The 20,514-nt window shown below is 49.4% G+C and overlaps 7 protein-coding genes across 7 annotated transcripts; 5 read left to right on the top strand and 2 right to left on the bottom strand.

The window, feature by feature from the left end:
- Positions 1 to 638: 638 nt before the first annotated feature.
- Positions 639 to 2,629, top strand: HD556DRAFT_695181 (uncharacterized protein). The gene is made up of 2 exons (XM_041311332.1): positions 639 to 1,063; positions 1,119 to 2,629. Exons 1-2 carry the CDS (start codon positions 863 to 865, stop codon positions 2,418 to 2,420), a joined length of 1,503 nt encoding a protein of 500 aa, XP_041157481.1. The 5' UTR covers positions 639 to 862; the 3' UTR covers positions 2,421 to 2,629.
- Positions 2,622 to 4,550, bottom strand: HD556DRAFT_1390789 (phosphatase 2C-like domain-containing protein). Its single transcript, XM_041303544.1, has 5 exons — positions 4,313 to 4,550; positions 4,147 to 4,254; positions 3,888 to 4,085; positions 3,082 to 3,834; positions 2,622 to 3,022 (listed from the first exon to the last, which is right to left on the bottom strand). Exons 1-5 carry the CDS (start codon positions 4,382 to 4,384, stop codon positions 2,843 to 2,845), a joined length of 1,311 nt encoding a protein of 436 aa, XP_041157480.1. The 5' UTR covers positions 4,385 to 4,550; the 3' UTR covers positions 2,622 to 2,842.
- Positions 4,551 to 5,008: 458 nt separating this feature from the next.
- On the top strand, positions 5,009 to 7,018 carry HD556DRAFT_694436 (uncharacterized protein). The gene is made up of 7 exons (XM_041311331.1): positions 5,009 to 5,253; positions 5,307 to 5,828; positions 5,885 to 6,162; positions 6,223 to 6,369; positions 6,428 to 6,553; positions 6,745 to 6,858; positions 6,925 to 7,018. Exons 1-7 carry the CDS (start codon positions 5,154 to 5,156, stop codon positions 6,961 to 6,963), a joined length of 1,326 nt encoding a protein of 441 aa, XP_041157479.1. The 5' UTR covers positions 5,009 to 5,153; the 3' UTR covers positions 6,964 to 7,018.
- Positions 6,996 to 10,638, bottom strand: HD556DRAFT_694228 (uncharacterized protein). The gene is made up of 15 exons (XM_041311329.1): positions 10,092 to 10,638; positions 9,909 to 10,003; positions 9,825 to 9,855; positions 9,525 to 9,773; positions 9,305 to 9,474; positions 9,190 to 9,256; positions 9,097 to 9,137; positions 8,815 to 9,047; positions 8,609 to 8,761; positions 8,510 to 8,555; positions 8,319 to 8,458; positions 8,150 to 8,269; positions 7,904 to 8,102; positions 7,684 to 7,848; positions 6,996 to 7,630 (listed from the first exon to the last, which is right to left on the bottom strand). The coding sequence occupies exons 1-15, from the start codon at positions 10,329 to 10,331 to the stop codon at positions 7,270 to 7,272; spliced, it is 2,310 nt and encodes a 769-aa protein (XP_041157478.1). The 5' UTR covers positions 10,332 to 10,638; the 3' UTR covers positions 6,996 to 7,269.
- Positions 10,639 to 12,796: 2,158 nt separating this feature from the next.
- Positions 12,797 to 14,914, top strand: HD556DRAFT_694323 (uncharacterized protein). The gene is made up of 3 exons (XM_041311330.1): positions 12,797 to 13,096; positions 13,151 to 14,855; positions 14,910 to 14,914. Coding segments are annotated over exons 1-2 (1,416 nt in total). The 5' UTR covers positions 12,797 to 13,094; the 3' UTR covers positions 14,565 to 14,855; positions 14,910 to 14,914.
- On the top strand, positions 14,721 to 17,442 carry HD556DRAFT_1488639 (succinate dehydrogenase; the record flags this gene model as incomplete). Its single annotated transcript, XM_041308770.1, has 13 exons — positions 14,721 to 14,855; positions 14,910 to 14,965; positions 15,023 to 15,134; positions 15,191 to 15,214; positions 15,265 to 15,306; positions 15,366 to 15,443; positions 15,491 to 15,962; positions 16,013 to 16,312; positions 16,361 to 16,410; positions 16,462 to 16,766; positions 16,819 to 16,917; positions 16,969 to 17,086; positions 17,137 to 17,442. 13 exons carry the CDS (start codon positions 14,721 to 14,723, stop codon positions 17,284 to 17,286), a joined length of 1,941 nt encoding a protein of 646 aa, XP_041157476.1. The 3' UTR covers positions 17,287 to 17,442.
- A 14-nt stretch (positions 17,443 to 17,456) lies between these two features.
- Positions 17,457 to 19,278, top strand: HD556DRAFT_1390731 (uncharacterized protein). Its single transcript, XM_041303543.1, has 3 exons — positions 17,457 to 18,450; positions 18,492 to 18,566; positions 18,622 to 19,278. Exons 1-3 carry the CDS (start codon positions 17,599 to 17,601, stop codon positions 18,973 to 18,975), a joined length of 1,281 nt encoding a protein of 426 aa, XP_041157475.1. The 5' UTR covers positions 17,457 to 17,598; the 3' UTR covers positions 18,976 to 19,278.
- Positions 19,279 to 20,514: the final 1,236 nt, after the last annotated feature.

Below are 20,514 nucleotides of genomic sequence, written 5' to 3'. Positions count from 1 at the left end.
AAGAGGATGGCAGTCACGTATTGTGGTGAAAATGTATGTGGAGATGTGCTGCGCCAGGGGCATTTCATGAAGGCTGCGATGTTGGATGGCCAATTGAACTTGAAGACGCTGGAAAGCTCTGAAAATGAGGAAGAAGTGGTAATGGTGTCAATAGAGTGGTCGACTGATGTGACCGATGCGATTATTAATACTTAGCGCTGATAGTAATTGCAATCCATGACGCCCACTAAAGCTTTAGTGGTTCTGTCTAAGTCATGTCATGCATGAAAATAACTTGCCTTATGGGTTACCGGATGTCCTCACACCTGTGTGAAGCAAGGTTGTGCCTAGGCTCAACGTTTAGATCGAGCTGGGGCACGGGAAGGAAAACACTTGTTGCCGAGTCGTTCTCGATACGGAAAGATCGTAGCTAGTAGCTATGTACAGTTTACCCTCGGCGTGATTTTTTCACCTCAAAAAGATGTTTGGCGTATCTCCGTGTGCCGATTTACAAAAGTACTTCTCGAGTTTTCCCCGGATGAAAACGGCGTCCCCCATGTGCATGAGAGTTCAGAGAGTTTAGCATCTCATCGGGTACGGTGCCGTTTTCGCGATGACGGCACGTGTTTCAACCATCTGTCGATTCCAGGTACCCCCCGCCCTCATATCTTTTCCCGCCGGGTTCCTCACTGCCCACAGACCTCCGTACGTCACCGACCATGACGAGCGTGCGCTGTCTGGGGTCAGCGCCAAGCCTGCGGGGGTTTCGTGAACTCGCGTTTTACACGCCTGCGGTAAAATGAGGCAACAAAACCAAATGTAACTTTGCAAGCTTGTCCTCCCACTCAGATCTATCATATATCCATCACAGTATCTTTGAGTTATGCACCCAGCTTTCCAAAATCTCGAAATAATATGCACGATTACCTCATACGTGAAACACAGTTCGCTTCCTTCACTTGCATCCACATGCCGCGCATTTGAGCACCCAGCACTTAATGCACTGTGGCGGGATCTGGAATCTGTGAAGCCCCTTGTCAAATGCTTACCGGATGAACTGTTTGGCTCTGATGAAGGAGGTGTTGTAGGTGTCCCACTTTCATATGATTGTGAACTTCCGACTAAGTTCATTTACGCAGGCATTACAGGAACCTCTTGACGATAGGATGTGGCATACTCTTTTCAAATACACGTCCCGCGTGCGCTCAATTACTGTACCGGATGACATGGAAGCCATCAACCCCCTCTGTTTACTCATACTATCTTGTTCTTCGGCACCTGCGTCGTTGTTTCCGAACCTCCGCAAATTAAAATGGTATGCCAGTGGAACCCACTGTGCTGCAGACTTCTTGCGCATGGTGTTTGTACCTTCCCTACTAGATTTGAACATGGATATTCCTTCAGCTTCCTCCGCCTTTTTCTCGGCTCTTTCCTCCCTCGGGACATCGTGTCCTCGCCTCCAGAACATGTCTTTGAACTATGGATTCCGGACCCACATCCTATCGTTCAATGCTTCGCCCTTCATCACGCGACCTATCTGTCAGCTCCACCATCTCCACACGTTGTCGGTATGTGACCTAGGAATTCAAGGCATCGAGCATTTGACGGAGCTGCGAGTTCTGGAGTCACTGAGCTTGAAGTTCACAATACCGTCAGCTTGGGAGACAGTGGACTTATCATTCCCCGGCTTTCATAATTTGCAATCGTTGAGCCTTTCCACTCTTACAATCGAGCAAGCTTCGAACTTTTTGAGTTCACTTCAGTTCGTCAGAACCAAAGAAATCAGGATTGATTTCTTGGATCAGGATGAATTCACAGCGATACCCCGGTTATTCGCCATCGTCCAGGAGAGATGCGATAACGACAAGCTTGAATCTATCAGCCTCCAAGGAGATGATCCTGAACACACACACACAGGACAGAGCATCTTCGCACCATTATACGCATGCCGCAATCTAACTCAACTGCTTATTGAAAGCGTCTGCTACATCTCCATGTCCAACAAGGAGCTGGGCCAGCTGGCAACAGCCTGGCCTAAGCTCCAAGTGCTCCAAATCAAATGTTATCCCGCTGATGATCCCATAATACCGACGTTCCTTGGGCTAATCACTTTACTTGGCCGCTGTCCCGCTTTGACTTCACTCACTCTTGTCATCAATGTCACCAAGTTAAACGGCATAGACCTCAAGCGTCCCGGCGGTGGATGTCGCAATGAGCGTCTCAAATTCCTCGCCCTCGGAAATTCACCCGTCAAGGTCCCCGTGAACGTGGCTCTCATCATCAGCGGTCTTTTCCCCAACTTGGAGAAGGTTGATTGTTGGGATGCATACCCGATGGTCCAGAAGAAGTCAGTGAAGCAACAGTGGGAGCTAGTCAACAGCATCATTGATGGCTTTAGCGTCGTAGAGGAGCGGAGCTTTGAACTATGGTCCGACCTCTAGGCCATACTTGAAGCATCACTGGCACCTACACTATTTGACCATACACAAATGTACACAGTAGTACTTACAGTATGTGCGGCTGCGCGTAAACTATCGTATGGTTGTATATATAATGGGCTAATGGCTATCTTTCTCTTGTTTATAATACGAACTTCATGATGCCAACGCCATATGCGATGGGCTGCATCTCATTGTGTTGTGCGGCAATTCACGGATATCGATCAGCTCTGACACACATCAAATCTACATTGAACTGATATTAGTAGAGTACGGGGTGCAGTCAAGATAAACGGAATGCTCGTGCGCTAAATGAAGCGATTACAAGAACCAACTAAAACAACAGCAAGACGTCGGCCACGGCAAAAACAACACCCCTCATTTGCCCCCCTCCCCCGTAGAACAGTAAATCAACATCCCCATACTCAGGCAAGTCCCATGGAATCTGTGGATCCCGACGCTTTAAATCGCACTACGAGGACAGTGACATTGTCATTGGTTTGTCGTTCAAGGGCATGCTTCACGAGCGTCTCTGCGGCTGCTTGTGCATCCGAAATATGCCGCACGAGATCAATCGCCCCCTGATCGCCCGTGATATCCCAAAGCTACAGGGTCACACGATAATGAATTCTTCGAAGCAAAGGCACCTAACGAGGCTACTTACCCCATCACACGCGAGGATCACAAACTCGTCGTCGCTTCCTAACTCGGTTTCAGTCGTGTACGGGCTCCCAACGACATATTCTTTCATGCTGCTGTCTCCAAGACTGCGCGTTACCGCCAAAACACCATTCACGCGCCCACTCATAACGAATCCACCAGCATCGGTGATACGTTTCGCCTCCTGCTTATCGCTTCCCTTGTGATCGTAGGTGAGGCGCACTGCCCGGCCTGCGCGGCAGAGTACACCACGCGCATCACCAGCGTTGGCAGTATATAGCACGCGCCGTGAGTTGAGTGGTGCATCAATTGGAACTGTGTATGTTTGCACCGAAGGTGGAGAGGTCTGGCTACGTGTAGCGGAGAATGCGGAGGGGAGTGAGGGTGAGGCTGGCGAAGAGCCGCCCAGGGATTTTAGCGCCCTGGCGAAACGGGAAGCCGAAGCAGGGGACTTGCTCTTTGCTTTCTTGCCTGTCTCCTTGGATTCATCTGTAGGTTCTGTCGGAGACTCGCTGCCACTGCGGCTCCCGCTGTCAGTAGGGGAGGGCGGGGAAAGTGGAGGCACGGGGAGAAAGGATTGCCGTCCATCTGCATCCTCGATGCGAAGAAAGGCGGTCACAACTGTACATCCTGAGTGGATCTTGCCATCGGATTCTTCGCTGAGGCGAGAAATGCGTTTGTCGACATTGTGGAATGTTTCATTTAGAACGTCCGGAATAGTGGCGCTGGAGGAAGTGCGGAGTCCGTCGAGGAGGTACTGCATATGATCACGCGTTTAAATTAACACAAAGATATAGTGGTTATACGAACCTCGTGAAAATGCGCGCCACACCACTCAGCTGCGTGTTTTCCTGCGTGACCGTCGAAAATAGCGAAGAATCCCTGGCCTCGCACACCAGCATAGTCGACGACGAAAGAATGAGCATCTTCCATATATCGTCGTGTACCCACATCCTCAGATACACCAACCTGGTAGGCACCGTTTCCTGTAGAGTGCTGATTCAAGATCTAGGTGTACAATGAGTCTCCCTGATGCGGTCACTAGTGTCACTGCATGAATAGTACGCACACCAAAAGTGTCGATGCCATCGGCAGTCGTAATTGATTTTGAACGCGCATTTGGGGAGTCTGTGAAACGCAGATTCATGGAGTTCGTGCTGCGCGTTAGTTGACCGATCTTATCGACAAGTAGCTCAGTAGGGTCAACAAAGTGTTGTGCTGGAATGATTACATACGTTAAGGCGACCGGTAAGCGATGTCGCAGGCTCCTTTACGGCAAGAATACGTTCATAGATATCAGATGTCATCAACGATGACAACGAATGTCACTCACTGTCGTCGGGATGGCTGATACCCGAAATTTTTATGATAAAAAGTGAAGAGGAGTACAGCTATTGGCTGGTCTTAAGGGACTCGCTTGGGCCGCGAGTCGGCGACTCGGATGATCCACTTCTCACGTGAGTTGAATCCACAATGATGCATGACTCGGATGAGTCTAAACTGCCGTGATCATGTCACAACTTGAATGAAGTACTGCAGCTACTATTTCACAGCTAGCGCTCATCGGACAGGCAGATCATTGAACAGATTACAATTGACCATGAACAGGTACCCTCACAACTATAATATTGGCATCGCGCCTGCAAACCCGGACAACTCAGATTCAATCGAACTGTCACCGGCGACTTCGATGGGTGCACGCCTCATAGAAGGTCTGCTGGAAAAACCAAAGTTCACCAGGCGACAATGTTGCTCCTGGGAACTGATTAACACGTTTCGCATCTAGTCTCCCCCAGGCCTAGCCAGACTAAGTATAATAGATGATCATGGGCGGGGTTGGCGCCGACAATGATTCAAGTGCTTGAAGGGCACATTGTTTGATTTTGACGCTGCGATCTCATACTTCTTACATATTATAAGAGTGCAAGAAATCGACTATGATAAGAGACATGCTCATCGATGTTGATCAGTCGGATATCTCCGACCGAACAAGCACTTTGTTGGGTCCTGTTAAACTGCAGCTGAGCCCAATTTCATCGTCTGATCCACGCTCTCGACATCGCTCGCAGACTGTGGATGTCTCAGCAATCAGCAGTCCCAAAGCCTTCACTCCAGGGGGTTCGCACAAAAGTACGCAAAGGCCAAGTCAAAGCACAGGCAAAGCACGAGCCAGCGGGTGAGACTAGCAAGTTCCGATCAATCTATCATGCTACTTATGTCGACATCTAGCCTTTAGAGACCAACTCTACAAACATCTTGAAACAGTTCCAGAAAACGATTTCGAGGGATTCAGCGCTAAACTTGTACAGGCTGGTGGGACGCTCGAGTATCTCAAGTATGCCGACGCCTTGTTTGAGATCCTCCTTGTCGGCGGGCTCATCCAGCCGGGTGGGTCATATCTCGATGATGGCGCGCCCATGTCGCCATTCTCTATTTTCAACGCACGCAATCCGCCCGACCTCGAAGAGTTGAAGAAGTATGTCGATGTGTTTAACAAATTGAATCGAAGGTGCATGCGATTGTGGTCCCGCGTAATATATTGTGCATGCGGTGTTAATCATGAATATAGGTTCAAATATCTTCAGAAACCGTTCGAGGAGCAAAGTCTCCCCACTCTCCTGCAGTACATCGGCCGTTGGTCATCCGAGCAACGCGACAAGCTCGCCATGACACTTGGTCTCCTTCTTTCGCAGGGCCTCGTGACCGCAGCTTGTCTGCAGAGTCTAACCAAGGATCACCTCGTCAAGAACGGTAAGCTCACGCACTACACCATACTGGACTGCAAGAATCTCATCGGCTGTCTGTAGACCAGTCCATCAATATCCTTGCGTTGGTCTTTAGCGCATACCTCACCGACCAGTCGATCGATCACCTTGCTGCAACCCTCAAACGCGGCAATATCAAAGATCTACTCCTCTTCTTCCCTCCAAACAAGAGGGACGCTAAAGTTCTCGATGCTTTCTTCCGGGAGAAAAACCTCCCTACCGTGGCCGACTGGTACACGAAGAAGCAATATGCGATCGCGAAAGACGCAATCATGAAGGAATTAAAGGAGGTGGTAGAACGCAGCGATGATAGTGAATCAGTGCGTCATCTTTACACATGTATCACCCATTTCGAGTCATACAACTCATGATTCACATAGATCATATCTGCAATCCAAAGTAAACTAGAGGAGCAGCGGCTCCCTGAGGCGGAACTTATACAGAGCATCTGGCAGGGCCTTATGGCTTCCGTAGACTGGAGTGCACGCCCTGACCAGATAGAAGGCCTCGCACTACGTGAGGTCGGGGTGAGTGATCCGGTTCTCCTATCGTTGAACCTTCCATTGACATCATTTCCGTCTGTAGAAATTTGCCCCAGTTCTCGTGGCCTTCTGTAAAGGTCCCAAAACCCAGGTCGCTTTGATCAATATCGTACAGGTCTACTGTTATGACGACACACGTGTCATGAAAGCCTTCCCACAGATCCTGAAGGTGTGTTTCGAGTCTTACTACTTTCGTTCGTCTGTCGCCGGTCCTTTGGGATGTGACGTTGCGCCCGTGATGTCGGCCTATTCGGCAGTAGGCACCAGATCCTATCGCTTGTATCCCACCCCTTTTCCGAGTGTGTTTAGATATGAACACCATGGTGCAGTAATACATTTATAACTTACTAATTCGCACAGGTTTTGTACAATAAGGACTGCGTTTCTGACCAGGCGATCATCTACTGGCACCAAAAGGGGTCTAAGCCGCAAGGAAGACAACACTTCCTGAAGGCCACCGAGGGCCTGGTCAAGGTTTGTCAATAAATTTCCCCTTCCGTCTTATCACGCACCAAACTTGTTCTTTGACAGTTCCTTCAGGAGCAGGAAGAAAGCGAAGAAGACGAAGACGAAGAGTAAATTATAGGCTGATACGCTCTCCAATTAGATGTGTATTTCCGCGTTGCTATCCATCTTCTCTCCCTGTATGTGCACTGTAGGACAATTCACATTCGCAATGTATGTTTGTTCAGCACGTGATACACATTAAATCGTAGGATATCATTAGCAATACTGATGCAAGAAAAAGCATGAGCAGGCAAGAGCGGACACAAGCGAACAAAGCGAGCAAGGAAAACCAATAGAGACAGAATACCAGACAAAAATAGTGCATATCACCAGCCCTCAGTGCGCGGAATCGTCGCTGCCATATGTACAATCGCGTCCTCACCATGCCCCTGGCATCGACGCAAAGTCTCCACTCCAGCCATGCATGCCATTTACATCCATAAAGATTCCATCGCTCCCGTTGACAGGTAGTCCCAGGTCCGTCAGGTTCTTCTCCTGCAACCACGTAGGTATCGCACTCGGGCTGAACGTGGCACGCTCGCTCGGCCATGCGAAACCCAGTTCCTCCATTGTGAAAGGCGCAGATCCCGATGGATCAATGTAAGGCCCTGGGCCGTGTGTAACAATCCCATCATTCAAGATCTGTGGGGGCATGGTGTTCATAGATGCGTTCAGCCCTGTAATCATCCCAACTTTGCGCCGGAGATTGGCAAGCATTATACGTAGCGTTAGGGCGTAGCTAGAAGCGGGGATTAATTTTTAAAAAAAAAAGAAAGAACAGGGGAATCGCACCGTTCGGCTGCAACATCAGAGAGAAGTTGTGCAAGCTGTTCGACTTGCGCTGTGATCGCGGTAAGGTCAAGCTCTGCAGGAAACAAGTTTGCCATCTTGAGTAGGAAGAGACCAGAAAATGCTGCCGTTACGAGACTGTCGTGGACTGCATATCTCAAGGCCGCTCTGTGATCATCGTGATTATCATCCAAGTGAAGCACCGATCAAAACAGAAACTGACCGGTATTCAGCAGAGTTGAGGAAGATAGAAAGGCAGTTAAAAGCCGCATCCTTCGCCTGGAACGCAAGTTCACGTTGCTCAAAAGGCATCTTATCCCACGATACACCTCGAAGAGCTACGCAGACGAGCCAGAGTTTGGCGTAGTGTAATTCTCCGACGAGTATTTTTCTCGGAAGAGAATTCTCGTCCATTGTCTGGCCTGCGTAGGCGATCAGGAACGTAGAGAGGACAAAGTCAACTACGAACGATGAAGATTGTCACAGTCCTGCCACCACTTGTCGAGTGCAACATTTGCACGCCGAATAAAGGCGAGCGTATTATGATTAACCTGCCCATTGAGGGGCGCGAGAGTTTCGTAAATCTGGGCTACAAATAACGAATGAGGTATTAATATCTCCTCGTGAATTTTTCTTACTTTTTTGAGCGATGAGCTCCACTTGCGAGATCAGCCTTACATCCGTTGGTGATGCCATTGGATGCGACAGAAGAATACGACAGTGTCGAATGGAGCTCTCGTCTCGCAGTACAATAGGGCGACCGGTGCCAAGACTCATCCTGGAAAAGACTGTTGAGATACAATGAAGATGCCAAAATTCTTCGACGTACTGGTGATCAAACCAGTACAGGCATAGCCAGATACGCGCCGACACGACTAGGATCGTCATTAGTTCTGGACGATAACTGGACAGTTACTCTTATGCATACCCAGGTCACGTTCCTCTTCCTCAGTGCGTTTTTTCCCTGAATCATCAGCAAGTTTCTCCAATGCTCGGTGAAGACCAAGATCTAACGCCATCCGCATTGCGTGTCCACTAGGGAGCCATCCGTTTGTACTCCATGCAGCTAAAAGTAGCATCCCTATGAAACTGATCAGACATGGTGCAGCAAAACATACAAAACGAAATTCTCACCCATAACAGCTTCCTTCCTCACTACCGGGCCAAATAATGACGAACGGGAAATGCCCTGTGCTTCTTCTAGACACTTGTAGAACGTTGAGCTGAGGGGCCCATTGCCACTCCTGATTTTGCTTGCAATGGCAAGTATCGCGTCAAATGTCCACGGAGTGCGTTCCATCAGGCTCTCGAATGTGTCATAATTCGGATCGAACAAAGGTATGAAGACGTGGCAACCAGCGAAAAAACTTCGACAAGAATCAGAATGGAGCAAGATCATATCCACGAAATGCCTACATATGATAGAGCTCCCGCGCCTCACTTTCCGAAACAAGGCCCTAGACCATAGCGTTATGACCTGCGCAGAAGCCCAGTATTTCGTCAACTCACCTTTTCAATGACATGCGGAAATGCATTCCGGGGAATGGGCTCCACCCGCGGGCGTTTTTTGACCCTGCTTTGTAAGTGATCAGTATGATCGTACACCTCACAAATATGAAACTACCTCGGGGGAGAGGCAGATGGCGCAGCGGCTGCTTCTGCGGCAGCATTTGCCAAACCTTGGAGAGCTTCAATAGGCGCGTTGAGCGAGGCACGAGGTAGCGTTTCCTCCGACTCGTCATCTGATGATGGTGTAGTACTGGGCACAATTCCATAAGTTGCGTATTTGTGAGGCTAAAAGTTTATCAGATATGTTTATAGATTGATCTCACAAGCGGACCAACCGGTGGAGCGAATCCCGGAAGTGGCGGGAATGATCTCGTTTGGGAGCGTGGCTGAGAATTTTGGCCTCCCACATGTCCGTGTGCATCATACCCGTTGCGTGACATAGTAAATCCAGAGCCATCGCGACTGGACCCGGAAGTCATACCCCCAGTATACCCTTGTTGTTGAGTACCGTAGGCCTGGCTTTGAACCGTGGATAAGATGCGGTCCAAAGAGGATTGCATGCCAATCATCTGACTCTGCATAACCTAGAATACAAATTGTCAGATAACCTCAAAATATAGGCTTTGAGTATGTACCAGATATTGACCCTCGAGGCGAGACAAGCGCCTGTTGAGTGGTGTAAGTGATGATGGCACAAGTTCGCCCGATCTGAAGCTTACTCGACACTGGCGCCAGTTATAGCATTTGTATTTTTCTTCTCTGGTTTCTCGAACACACAAGCGGTTCCACTCAACTGACATCGACGACAAGGAGCCTAAAGAATGTGACGCCGGGCCGGGGCGGGAGAGGCGGGCCAGTGAGCAGAGGGGGGATGATCGCAAGCGGGTTTTGAATAGACGTACCTCTCCTTCACATCTGTTTTTACCTTTCCTGCAAGCGGTACAAGCTCTTGCGCCTCTCTTGGGTATGTGTGCGGCACCTTGCGGCGGTTGTGACGAATGGGCTGTGTCTGCAGGAGATTGGCTCATGTCTTGATGATCCAAGTTGTTGTTGCTATTTTGTGCGATAAGACTGTGCGTCCTGCGCCGTTTAGATGGGATATCTGAGATGTTTGATGTTGCTGCAGATGGGGACAAGGACATGATGGGTGGCCGTAAAGCGCGCGCAATATTTCGTCACTGCCAAAGGAAGTGTACACTATAGTCTCCGCTAGTCTCCGCTAAGGTCTTCTTACGCGACTTTGGTCCAATCACTTGACCACTTCTCACTACATCGTTTCATGTCTCGCCTCTCTCACACTCTAATGCAGTCGTCAACTTGAACTTTAACCTATTCTTGACGGATCAGTCGCGTTGTGCACACTACGCAGGGTTAGCCAACGATTTACATTCTTTTGTAATAAGTACTGTCATTCATTGATAGTAGACAGCGGGAGGTATGACCCATACGTACTAGTACCGAATTCTGGGTTCGAAATAAATGCAGCCTTCAACCTTGCACTTTGATCGCAAATCGATTGTGCGTACAATCACCTACATGTCGGCATCGGACAACTTCAGGGTCACCAAAACACACTCCATATTGAAAGAATTTTTGCTGGAACAGTCACGGCATGTCTGTTAGTCGAGTTTTCATTTACCAACAAGTGCATCCTTGTTAAAAAAGAATGCTGGAGTCAGCATCATGATGTTGCCCACTGGAACGATGTTGATCGCACATGCCTGACGATCTATGATACAGGTTCCTTATCTGTGCATCCCAAGCATCTGTTGATGGCATTGATTTTTTCCTTACAGGTACCGACAATGGCCGATACTAGTTTCCCGCTAACACACCCAGCCTTGTGTAGTAAATGGGAAAGACCATAACTTTACGGCCGTTTGCAGAACGCTAGACCACTCCTCAAAAAAAAAACGCAAGTCGAAGCTTACGATGCCTGGGCACTTGTTGCACCCAGAACGTTGGTGGTATTCCATAGATAATTTCCTGTGGAAGCTAGGGATGTTAATTTTTCCTGACTGGAAACAATAAACCTACAGTAACGTCTGGGCGAGGCGATGCTGATCGCGATCCAAACGGGCAAACGTTTGTTGCAGAAAATAATAGTGAGCTTCACAGTTTGTTGAACGCCCCATAACATGGGAAACCCGTGTTGAGAACAGGTCGAGTGCCAACTTCTCAGGGGTGGCTGCGGTGCGCAGTACCGGTAAATTCCATTCACTTTAGTTTCTTGGTAGGTGACTGCACCATTATCATAACGGACACCTCATTCCGGGAGAAACTGACGCAAGCTTCTTCTTCTTCTTTGATGGATGGGAGAACTCAACGATATCTCCCCAGGAAGAGAAATCCTGAGAACATTTAGAAATTTCATTAAGCAGCTGACGGGACAATAAGATCAGTGTAACGACCGGCGGTAAAAGCACGTCTGTAGTGACGCAGCCAGAAGTCGATGGATGAACAGTTGTGGAGAACTTGTGGACTGAGCATACATTTGGAATGAGTAGATCAGCCTGGGTCTCACAGCCATCATCACGCCATTATCCCTGGAGACAACCTGTAAGACACCGAACTTGAAAGCGAGTCACAAAAGGTCATAAACTTAACTCGTCAGCAAGCCGTGACATCGACGAGTAGGTATATTCCCTCGTTGAAGTGATCAAATGGTGTTGCTTCCTTTCCCATGAACAAGTGAATATGTCCCATTGCAATAAGGCGCAATCCTCGCAAAACTGTGCACCGTGCCAAGACTTGGTAAGATCCAACATGAGGATATAGTAACCTCATGTGCCTGCCCACAACCTATCGAGATTAATGAAGAGTTTTCAGTCAAGTTATGGATGCTACGTTGCTACGTAGTGGTTCCAAGAGGACTGTACATGGCGTATAGGTTAGCAACAGCTGTTAAGGTCACAAGGGTGACCTCACAGTCGCTCAGTGAACTCGGACTGCCACAAACCCATTGATAGAGAACGGTTCTTTCCAGTGGATGTGGCGTGGCTCGCTGTTTGCGTGGTACTTGTACGGTGAAGTCGGAAGGCCAACGGTTCGTTCCGTTTGGCAAGCCTGCCAATACAGCGCTCTCGATTTGCTGCAGTGGCTCACCAATATGGCGGCGCGCCTCAAATAGCTATTCCAACTCTGAGTTTGGAAGACCGGTCCATGCTCCGCAGCCTCGGCTGCTAATTATGTTTCATGTCGTAGGCTGCTGTGTGCGCACTTGATTGGGTAACAAGCGGTGCCCTCGGATGTGTCTCTGTTCAAGGAACAAGTCTGACCGCGAAGCACCTGCGGAAAAGAAGTCCGGCGCAGCTTTGATCCGAACTTGAAGGAAATGCTTTCCGTGAGACGTCATCTTTGAGTCTGCGATGGAGACCACACCTCAAGAGGGTACTAAGCTTGAAGAATCCGACCAATCATATGTTGAAGAATGGCGATGAATCAAGATCATATTCCTACCGCCACAGCATGAACTTCAGAGAATTACTGTATGACGGTTATTGAATCAGGAGACTGTCATATGGGCGTTGACTGTGTGAGACTAATGAGCGTCCCTATAAAGGGCGGTGCAGGCGCAGTAGGGTCGTTAAAGCGCCCATTCCAGGGTTAGTCATAGTTCACGGAATATGCCGCTTGTTGCTCTCATTTCCACCAAAGTTCACGTAAAAGTAGAACCTTCATGTCGCAGATAACAAGTTTCACTGAGCCCGTTTTGCCGCTTCTTCGTCTCCGTCCCCCTAAGCCAGCCCTGGAGATATGCCTCATCAAGTCCGGTGTCACTTGGTGATTGGGTGAAATAGGTACCCGGTGCCTGCATGTTATCGTATATTATAAAACGCGTGGTTTCTTAATGCTGAGAACAACTAACCAGCCTCTCTTCTACCAAGACTACCAGGAGGGGAACAATGTGAGTGTCGGACCTGCTTTGTGTATGTGCATGCTTATGAAATTGGTGGATTAGGAACATAACACCCAAAGTTGAGTGTGTCGCTATGACGCAAGACCTTGCAAGACTGCCGGGGAAGACAAAGCGACCATTGGCGCTGCGCCTCAACCAGGCACTAGTGACATATGGCGTGTCGTATATCTCGTTTATTCCAAACGAGCTCCTCGAGATGATATTTGTAGAGACAGTCAAAGCAACTAGAGCAGATGAAGACTCCTCTTCTTCATGCGTCCCCACCAGTCTACGCCTCCGCCCCAGGCCTGAGCTTCTGCTTGCGAGTGTTTCACAGCATTGGAGGGCTGTGGCGCTCGGGATGCCGTTGCTTTGGACAGACATTCGACTTTTCCTCCGGCAGAATGTAGATCTCGTCAATCTTTACTTGACCCGCTCGCAAGGACAGCTGCTTGACATGCGATTCACTGGCATTCACAATCAGGGCTTGCCTGAGTTTGACCCAGATTACTTGCGCATATCCTGCATTATTCTTTCTCACATTCATGTCTGTCGCCGCTTGGAAGTTCACGGGGCTTTCCCATTCCCAAAACTTCTAGATGGGTTCAAGCACATAAGGGCACCAATGCTAGAAGAACTTATCGTGCACTATCCGCTTGACATCCCGAATAGCAGACATCTCTTGTTCACCGAAGGTCTGCCTTCACTCACGTCTATTGAACTAGGAAATTTCTCATCCATCTCCTCAGACTTGTTATTGTCTGCAGACCGCCTTACAGCGCTCACCTTAAATGGCTTGTGGGTTTCCGGTCTTTCCCCTGAGAATTTCAGCAACCTGCTCTCTCATCTCACTTCGCTGACTCATCTCACGTTGATCGGTGAACCAGTGGATTATGTTCGCAGCAGGGATATCCCAGTCGTTGAATTACCTTTACTCCAGACAATGATCCTCAAACCCGGACCAAATATTTCCAGGACGTATATGCCTACCATCTTCCGGGCAATACGCGCCCCCGCGCTACGCGAGCTGGTATTGGATTTCCACACTGCGACCTCATCCCGTGATCTCCAGTCGCTCGTGGACAAGCTGAACCGTGGAGCACCGCCCTTCCCCTCTGTACGCCTTCTCACATTGTGTAGCAGGTTCATGGCATACGACGGGTGGCATGCCCTTGCCCACGCATTCTCAGGCATAACGACTCTCTCAGTCTCGAAGTGTATCGTGAACCAGTTGATGGGCTTCCTGTCATGTGCGGGGAGACGAGATGCATTCCCGAATTTGCGGACACTTTTGTTTGATGATATGCAGTTCGAGTGGTCGTTGCTACTCCAACTATTGCAGATCAGGGAGGCGGCGGGGATGCCTGTTCGCGAGGTCAAGATGAGGGGTTTTGGGAAACATGCGCAATCTGAACTAGTTGGGAAGTTGGTGACTTCTCTTGCTACGTACACTCCCGTTGTGATTGGTTGGACTTGAGTCACTTGATCGCGACATGTATAGGGCCTAGGCTAAATACGGGATTTGTCCAAATGGTGTGCCGTGAACGTTTTCGGCTGACGAAATTACCTACCTTTCTGTGGAAGTTGCCCATTCATTTGTGATCCTCGCTGCCGTCGACGACGGTGCACATCAATGTTTAGGAAGTCAGTATCCAAGGTGGTGCCTTCTAGGGCTTTGCTTCGTCCCCAGCGCGGGTTTTCCATTTCACTCCCCGTCAAGAGAATCGTTGCGACTAATCCGATCAAGGCAGAGGACCGTGACGCCAAGGTACACATCTCTGGCAGTTGCCATGTATTTTCCGGCATCTTAACGGCTTTTCAGTCCTGGTCTTCAGGCAATTATCCTCTTATCGAACACGAGTACGATGCTATCGTCGTGTGAGTAGCGTTCCGAACTAATAAGAAATCGACAAACTTAAGAACGTGTCACTATAGTGGTGCTGGTGGTGCGGGCCTTCGCGCTGCCTTCGGTCTTGCGGAAGCTGGCTTCAATACGGCTTGCATCACCAAGCTATTCCCAACCCGGAGCCATACTGTCGCAGCACAGGTATGTTGCATCGATATTCAGCAGTGTTTGACATGCTCATATATCACGTTTCCAAGGGTGGTATCAATGCTGCTCTAGGTGTAAGTATACCTCGAGTTCTTTACGGTCTTCTCACTGATGTTTCCTATAGAACATAACGGAAGACGACTGGCGATGGCACATGTATGACACGGTTCGTGTCCTTTGATGTGTTATGCTCCCCAGTCATGTAATTGAGCTGATTTTCCACAGGTTAAAGGCTCTGACTGGCTTGGTGACCAGGATGCTATTCATTATATGTGTCGCGAAGCTCCCGGGTCAGTTATTGAGGTAGGGGATCACACATACCTGTTTGTTCGACCTATATCCATTTATAGCTTGAACGTTATGGCGTTCCATTCTCTCGTACTAGGGATGGGAAGATATACCAACGTGCCATTGGCGGTCATTCTTTGAATTATGGAAAAGACGGTCAAGCATACCGCTGTGCTGCGGCTGCCGATCGTACCGGTCATGCCCTCCTCCACGCCCTTTACGGCCAGTCGCTTCGACACAACACAAGGTTTTTCATTGAATACTTTGCGCTGGACTTGATTATGCAGAATGGCGAATGTGTTGGAGTCATCGCGCTTAATATGGAGGACGGTACGCTCCACCGATTCAGGGCTCACAAAACGGTCCTCGCGACAGGGGGTTACGGTCGTGCGTATTTCAGCTGCACGAGCGCACACACTTGTTCGGGTGATGGTAATGCAATGGTTGCTCGTGCCGGGCTTCCTTTGCAGGATCTGGAGTTTGTTCAGTTCCATCCAACTGGTATCTATGGCGCTGGCTGCCTTATTTCTGAGGGTCATTTTTTCTATGAGATATCTGCCTTCTCGTGGCTGAACGTGCATTAGGTTGTCGTGGCGAGGGAGGCTACCTCTTGAACTCCGAGGGTGAACGTTTCATGGAGCGTTACGCACCCACTGCCAAGGATCTTGCTTCCCGTGATGTCGTATCTCGTTCGATGACGATTGAGATTCGTGAAGGACGCGGTGCTGGACCTCAAAAGGACCACATACACCTTCAGCTCAGCCATTTACCCCCTGAAATTCTTCACGAGAGGTTACCCGGTATATCCGAGACTGCTGCTATTTTTTCCGGAGTCGATGTCTCAAAGCAGCCTATTCCAGTGCTACCTACTGTCCACTACAACAGTTAATGTCTCCACTGTGCTGTCCAGACTTTAGCTGACTTTCGGACAGTGGGTGGTATTCCCACCCGATATACTGGCGAGGTGCTGACTGTTGATGAGGTGAGCTTGTGCTAGTTGTGCTTGTCGCGTCCGCTCATAAACCATGGTCAGAATGGCAAGGACAAGATTGTACCTGGTCTGTATGCAGCCGGTGAGGCTGCGTGTGTGTCGGTTCACGGCGCGAACCGTCTTGGCGCAAACTCCCTCTTGGATCTCGTCGTCTTCGGTCGCGCGTGTGCTCGTCATATCATGGAGAACTTGACTCCCGGAAAGCCTCATAAGGCTATTCCTGAGGAATCTGGCTTCGAGTCTGTTGAGTTCTTGGACCGAATCAGAAATGCAAATGGCCCAAAGCCTACTGCCGATATAAGGCTGGAAATGCAAAAAGCCATGCAATCTAATGCCGCTCTTTTCCGGTGTGTTCTGGCATTTTCATGCGACTAACAGTGAAAATGATGATCCACGTAGCACACAGCAGAGTCTCGACGAAGGCGTTCAGAAGATCCGTCAGATATACAAATCGTTTGACAATATTGGTATCAAGGATAGAAGCATGATTTGGAACTCGTACAGTCGCTGTTTATTTTTGCCGAATCCTTGCTCACGTCATTATCTTAGTGATCTTGTTGAGACTCTTGAGCTGCGCAACCTTTTACAATGTGCAGTCCAAACTATGACGGCTGCTGCAGCCCGTAAGGAGTCCCGAGGCGCTCACGCTCGTGAGGACCACCCTGAGGTTGGTATTTTTATATCATTGCAGTGGATCCGCTTAACCTGTATCTGTAGCGTGATGATGACAACTGGATGAAGCATACTCTTACGTGGCAGGATGATATCAACTTGCCCGATGTCACTGTCAAGTACCGCGGTGTCATTGACAAGACTCTGGATGAAAATGAATGCAAGGCAATCCCACCATTTAAACGTACATACTGAACTGGCGAGTTGTATATGACTCCGCCGACGGTGCCAGAGGGATCTGAGAATCTAGATGTAAGTATTATTGGCACAGGCCCAGGGGCCAGGGGGGGGGCTGCGCGTTATGATCAGGTGACGACTGCGCAGTTTATTTGTATTTGTGGCTGTGTTTATAGTTTTGTCTACGTGTTCTGTGTACGTGTACTTTCTCTTCATGGCCACGTCCTGCACTCGATTTTCCTAGCGTTGACTCTAGCACTCTTTTTTTAACGATATATACGACCAAAGACTCCTAAGTGCCTTCGCCAAGTTGACTGCATACGTGGAACCATGTCACCACACTCAACAAATTTCGTCGACCCATCCAGTCTTTCTCTCCCTTCCTCTTCCTTCCTCAAGCGTCCTGCATCTCCCTCATCATCTCGTGCAGACTCTCCTGATGTATCGATACAGGAGCCTCCACGTAAGCGCCCTCGCTCAGCCATAACACCGGAAGAGCGCAAAGAGGCCCGTGCACACCGCAACCGCATAGCGGCACAAAACTCCCGTGACCGCAGAAAAGCTCAATATTCCTTTCTCGAGCGTAGAGTTAATGAACTCGAGGAAGAGAATAGACGTCTTCGCGCTGGTGTCCCAATCACCATCCCTGCTTCACCCTCGGCCAGCTCCACCTCAGAGCCCGAGGCTGTTACCATTGAGCAGGAGCAGGAGCGCAAGCGAAAACGTGCCGAGGAACAACGAGAACGTGAAAATTCCGAGCTGCGCGAACGCATTCGAACGCTAGAGATGGGTTATGAGGCAGTGTTGCGGACCTTGGCAACCCAAGGCGCCAACCCGCCTGCTCTCCACGAGACTTCAAGCTCGACTCCAATCCTCTCATCCGCTTGCGCACCATCACCTGCGGAGGCAAATTCTCCTTCAACAGCAGACTCTGCATCTCCAACCCCCTCATCACCTAAATCGACATCCCTAGCAACCCTTTCTTACCCACTTTCTCCTGCACCAACGCATTCTACGCTCACGGACAGCCCCATGCTGTTTTTGGGTGACTCATTCGACTTCCCACCCAGTCCCGCATTTACTCTTTCAGATCTCACGCCATCCGACTCGCCAGCACCTGTTGACACACCACAGGAAACTCTCGACCTCTCCTTGATTACGCATACTCCCACTCGCCACCTAGCACGGGTGGCGACCACTACCGTTCACGCGGCAGTGTCCCTGCAGCGGGTGGGCAGCATACGTCTAGTCACAGGACCGGTGAGGGCATCCAGATGTACAACAGTGCTGCGATCGAGGTCAGTTACCTATCACTCCTAAACATGCAATCAAACTCATACTGTTTTGTCTTAGCCTGAAGACGAGGCAGCCACAGACGCAGCCCTTACACGCCTGTTCGCAGAGATCCTCGCGTCGCCGCCGACTGGCACTTGCGCTCTTCCAGTCACTTGCCCTTCGGCAAAAGACGCGAACAACACGCAGGTGCTGAGTGAGCCCACTTCCATGGAGGAGGCCGGCCTGGGGCTGGTTACGAGTGGGATTGACACAGCTAACTGGGCGGAACAAGTCAGTGTAGAGATGGGAATAGAAAGACTGCTAGAGATGCTGCCGAGTACGCAGGACATCGCTATGGACTCAAGCACTACCTTCGATGTTGACGCCGACTTCTCGGATGCGCTGGTGTGGGACGAGGTTAGCGTCTACTGATCTGATGAACCTTTCGACCACCCTTCATCAAGCGCCCGATCAACATCATCGGTTTCCGTGACATATCTATCATTGTTATTGTCTTTCGCATCCATCTCATCACTCATCGGACTCGTCATCATCATTTTCGTTCCCATAAAGCTGTCTATGTTCTATCTATCTCCTACTCTACCTTGCTTTATTTTGGCTCCTCCTGGTCTCCTCGCCTTCGTCTTCTTTTTGTATTTGGCATCACTCGCTTTTGTCACGCATCCACACTTACCTACGCCTACACCTACATCCGACTTGTTCGTTCCAACCCCCTTTCCCCTGTTCCGCCCCCTCTCCCCCGCAAACTCTTTTTGTCTCCGGCACTTCTTCCTCGACGCTGTCTCCCACCATACGTTCCACTTGTTTCTCGCCCTAGGGTTTGATGAAATCGAGTGAGCTTGTGTGTGGTGAGCGCTTGAGTGCGGTTGTGGTCTGAGACTTGGGCTGCTTTGTGGATAGGATCGGGTCTCCATCCTTCTCTGTAGGGTGTTAGGTTTTTTCTCTTTGGTTGTAGTGTATGTGGTCGCGATGAATGCAGATCGATGTTTATTAATAGTTCGAATTGTGTGCAAATTCTGACTGAACGTTGGCACACCAGCTGCTAGCCTGACTACTTCGTCTCAGTGAGAGTCAAGAATGGTTGTTCCCACTTCAAGAAACTCATGGAAAAACGGTTCCCCATGGTCTCTTAGGATGCGCAGCTGCATGTTTGATTGACAGCACCCAGTACACCACGCTGTTCACTGACAAGAAACCTCGGAACAGTCCCTGACCGACTCTCGTGTCAATCTCAATATAAAACGGAATCCCTCGCATGCTCTTGATCGCTGTCAGCCTCACAACATTAATCAAATTCATACGGGCCAACTAAGTGAGGGACACCGATGTAACAATGTACACTAGTGCTGTGACTGTGCTGTAGTGAATCATACGTGGTACGTACCTGTCTTATGACGTTTGAAAATCATATTACTGACATGTGTACGAGTGATTTCCACCGTAATGGGAATCGCATCGTAAACTTGTCTGAATATTTGGGAAGAGGAGAGTCAGGTTTGGGGGATGACGCGGACGATGTAACAGTCGGAGTTCGAACTTAAACTCCGTGATAATTGCACCGAGCTATGTGGTCGGAGGGCCCCACACGCGTGTAGTTGGGATGGTCTGGTGAAGCCAACCCGACTCGCACACCAGTCTGAGATTTTTGCCTGGTGCACCGGATTTTGCAGGACGAACTTTCAAACAGGTTGCCTCGCTCACTAGTTGGAACTGCAGACAGAGGGGTCAGATGATGTCACACACAAGTATGCAAGAGTATGTATACTCGGCTCTTCCGTTCAACGTTCCTCCCCTGAAATCTGCAGCGTCAGAATCTGACCATTTTCCTATTCTTGATACAAATTCGTAGGTTCACCTGGGCTTCTGTTCAAGTTGCGTGTTATAATCATAAATACAAGCGGTCCGCGCGCCTAATATGATTTCATCTTGAGAATTAAAAATTTGGGCGGA

Source organism: Suillus plorans (assembly GCF_016647745.1).
Source record: "Suillus plorans strain S12 chromosome Unknown HD556scaffold_49, whole genome shotgun sequence".
Lineage (NCBI taxonomy): Eukaryota > Fungi > Basidiomycota > Agaricomycetes > Boletales > Suillaceae > Suillus > Suillus plorans.
The sequence above is the reverse complement of the archived record's forward strand: the minus strand, read 5'-3'. Positions and strand labels throughout refer to the sequence as shown.

Excerpts from the sequence above, each read along its gene's own strand:
- HD556DRAFT_695181 (XM_041311332.1), top strand. The coding sequence starts at position 863 with ATGCACCCAGCTTTCCAAAATCTCGAAATAATATGCACGATTACCTCA. Across the intron at positions 1,064-1,118 it reads GCTCTGATGAAGGAGGTGTT|GCATTACAGGAACCTCTTGA; the intron begins GTAGGTGTCCCA and ends TCATTTACGCAG.
- HD556DRAFT_1390789 (XM_041303544.1), bottom strand. The coding sequence starts at position 4,384 with ATGACATCTGATATCTATGAACGTATTCTTGCCGTAAAGGAGCCTGCG. Across the intron at positions 4,255-4,312 it reads CGCTTACCGGTCGCCTTAAC|ATCGGTCAACTAACGCGCAG; the intron begins GTATGTAATCAT and ends CTTGTCGATAAG. Across the intron at positions 3,023-3,081 it reads TGATCCTCGCGTGTGATGGG|CTTTGGGATATCACGGGCGA; the intron begins GTAAGTAGCCTC and ends GTGACCCTGTAG.
- HD556DRAFT_694436 (XM_041311331.1), top strand. The coding sequence starts at position 5,154 with ATGTCTCAGCAATCAGCAGTCCCAAAGCCTTCACTCCAGGGGGTTCGC. Across the intron at positions 5,829-5,884 it reads GGATCACCTCGTCAAGAACG|ACCAGTCCATCAATATCCTT; the intron begins GTAAGCTCACGC and ends GGCTGTCTGTAG. Across the intron at positions 6,554-6,744 it reads CCTTCCCACAGATCCTGAAG|GTTTTGTACAATAAGGACTG; the intron begins GTGTGTTTCGAG and ends TAATTCGCACAG.
- HD556DRAFT_694228 (XM_041311329.1), bottom strand. The coding sequence starts at position 10,331 with ATGTCCTTGTCCCCATCTGCAGCAACATCAAACATCTCAGATATCCCA. Across the intron at positions 9,475-9,524 it reads TTCCGGGATTCGCTCCACCG|CCTCACAAATACGCAACTTA; the intron begins GTTGGTCCGCTT and ends ATAAACTTTTAG. Across the intron at positions 9,257-9,304 it reads CCATCTGCCTCTCCCCCGAG|CAGGGTCAAAAAACGCCCGC; the intron begins GTAGTTTCATAT and ends TCACTTACAAAG.
- HD556DRAFT_1390731 (XM_041303543.1), top strand. The coding sequence starts at position 17,599 with ATGTCACCACACTCAACAAATTTCGTCGACCCATCCAGTCTTTCTCTC. Across the intron at positions 18,451-18,491 it reads ATACTCCCACTCGCCACCTA|GCAGCGGGTGGGCAGCATAC; the intron begins GCACGGGTGGCG and ends GGCAGTGTCCCT. Across the intron at positions 18,567-18,621 it reads ACAACAGTGCTGCGATCGAG|CCTGAAGACGAGGCAGCCAC; the intron begins GTCAGTTACCTA and ends GTTTTGTCTTAG.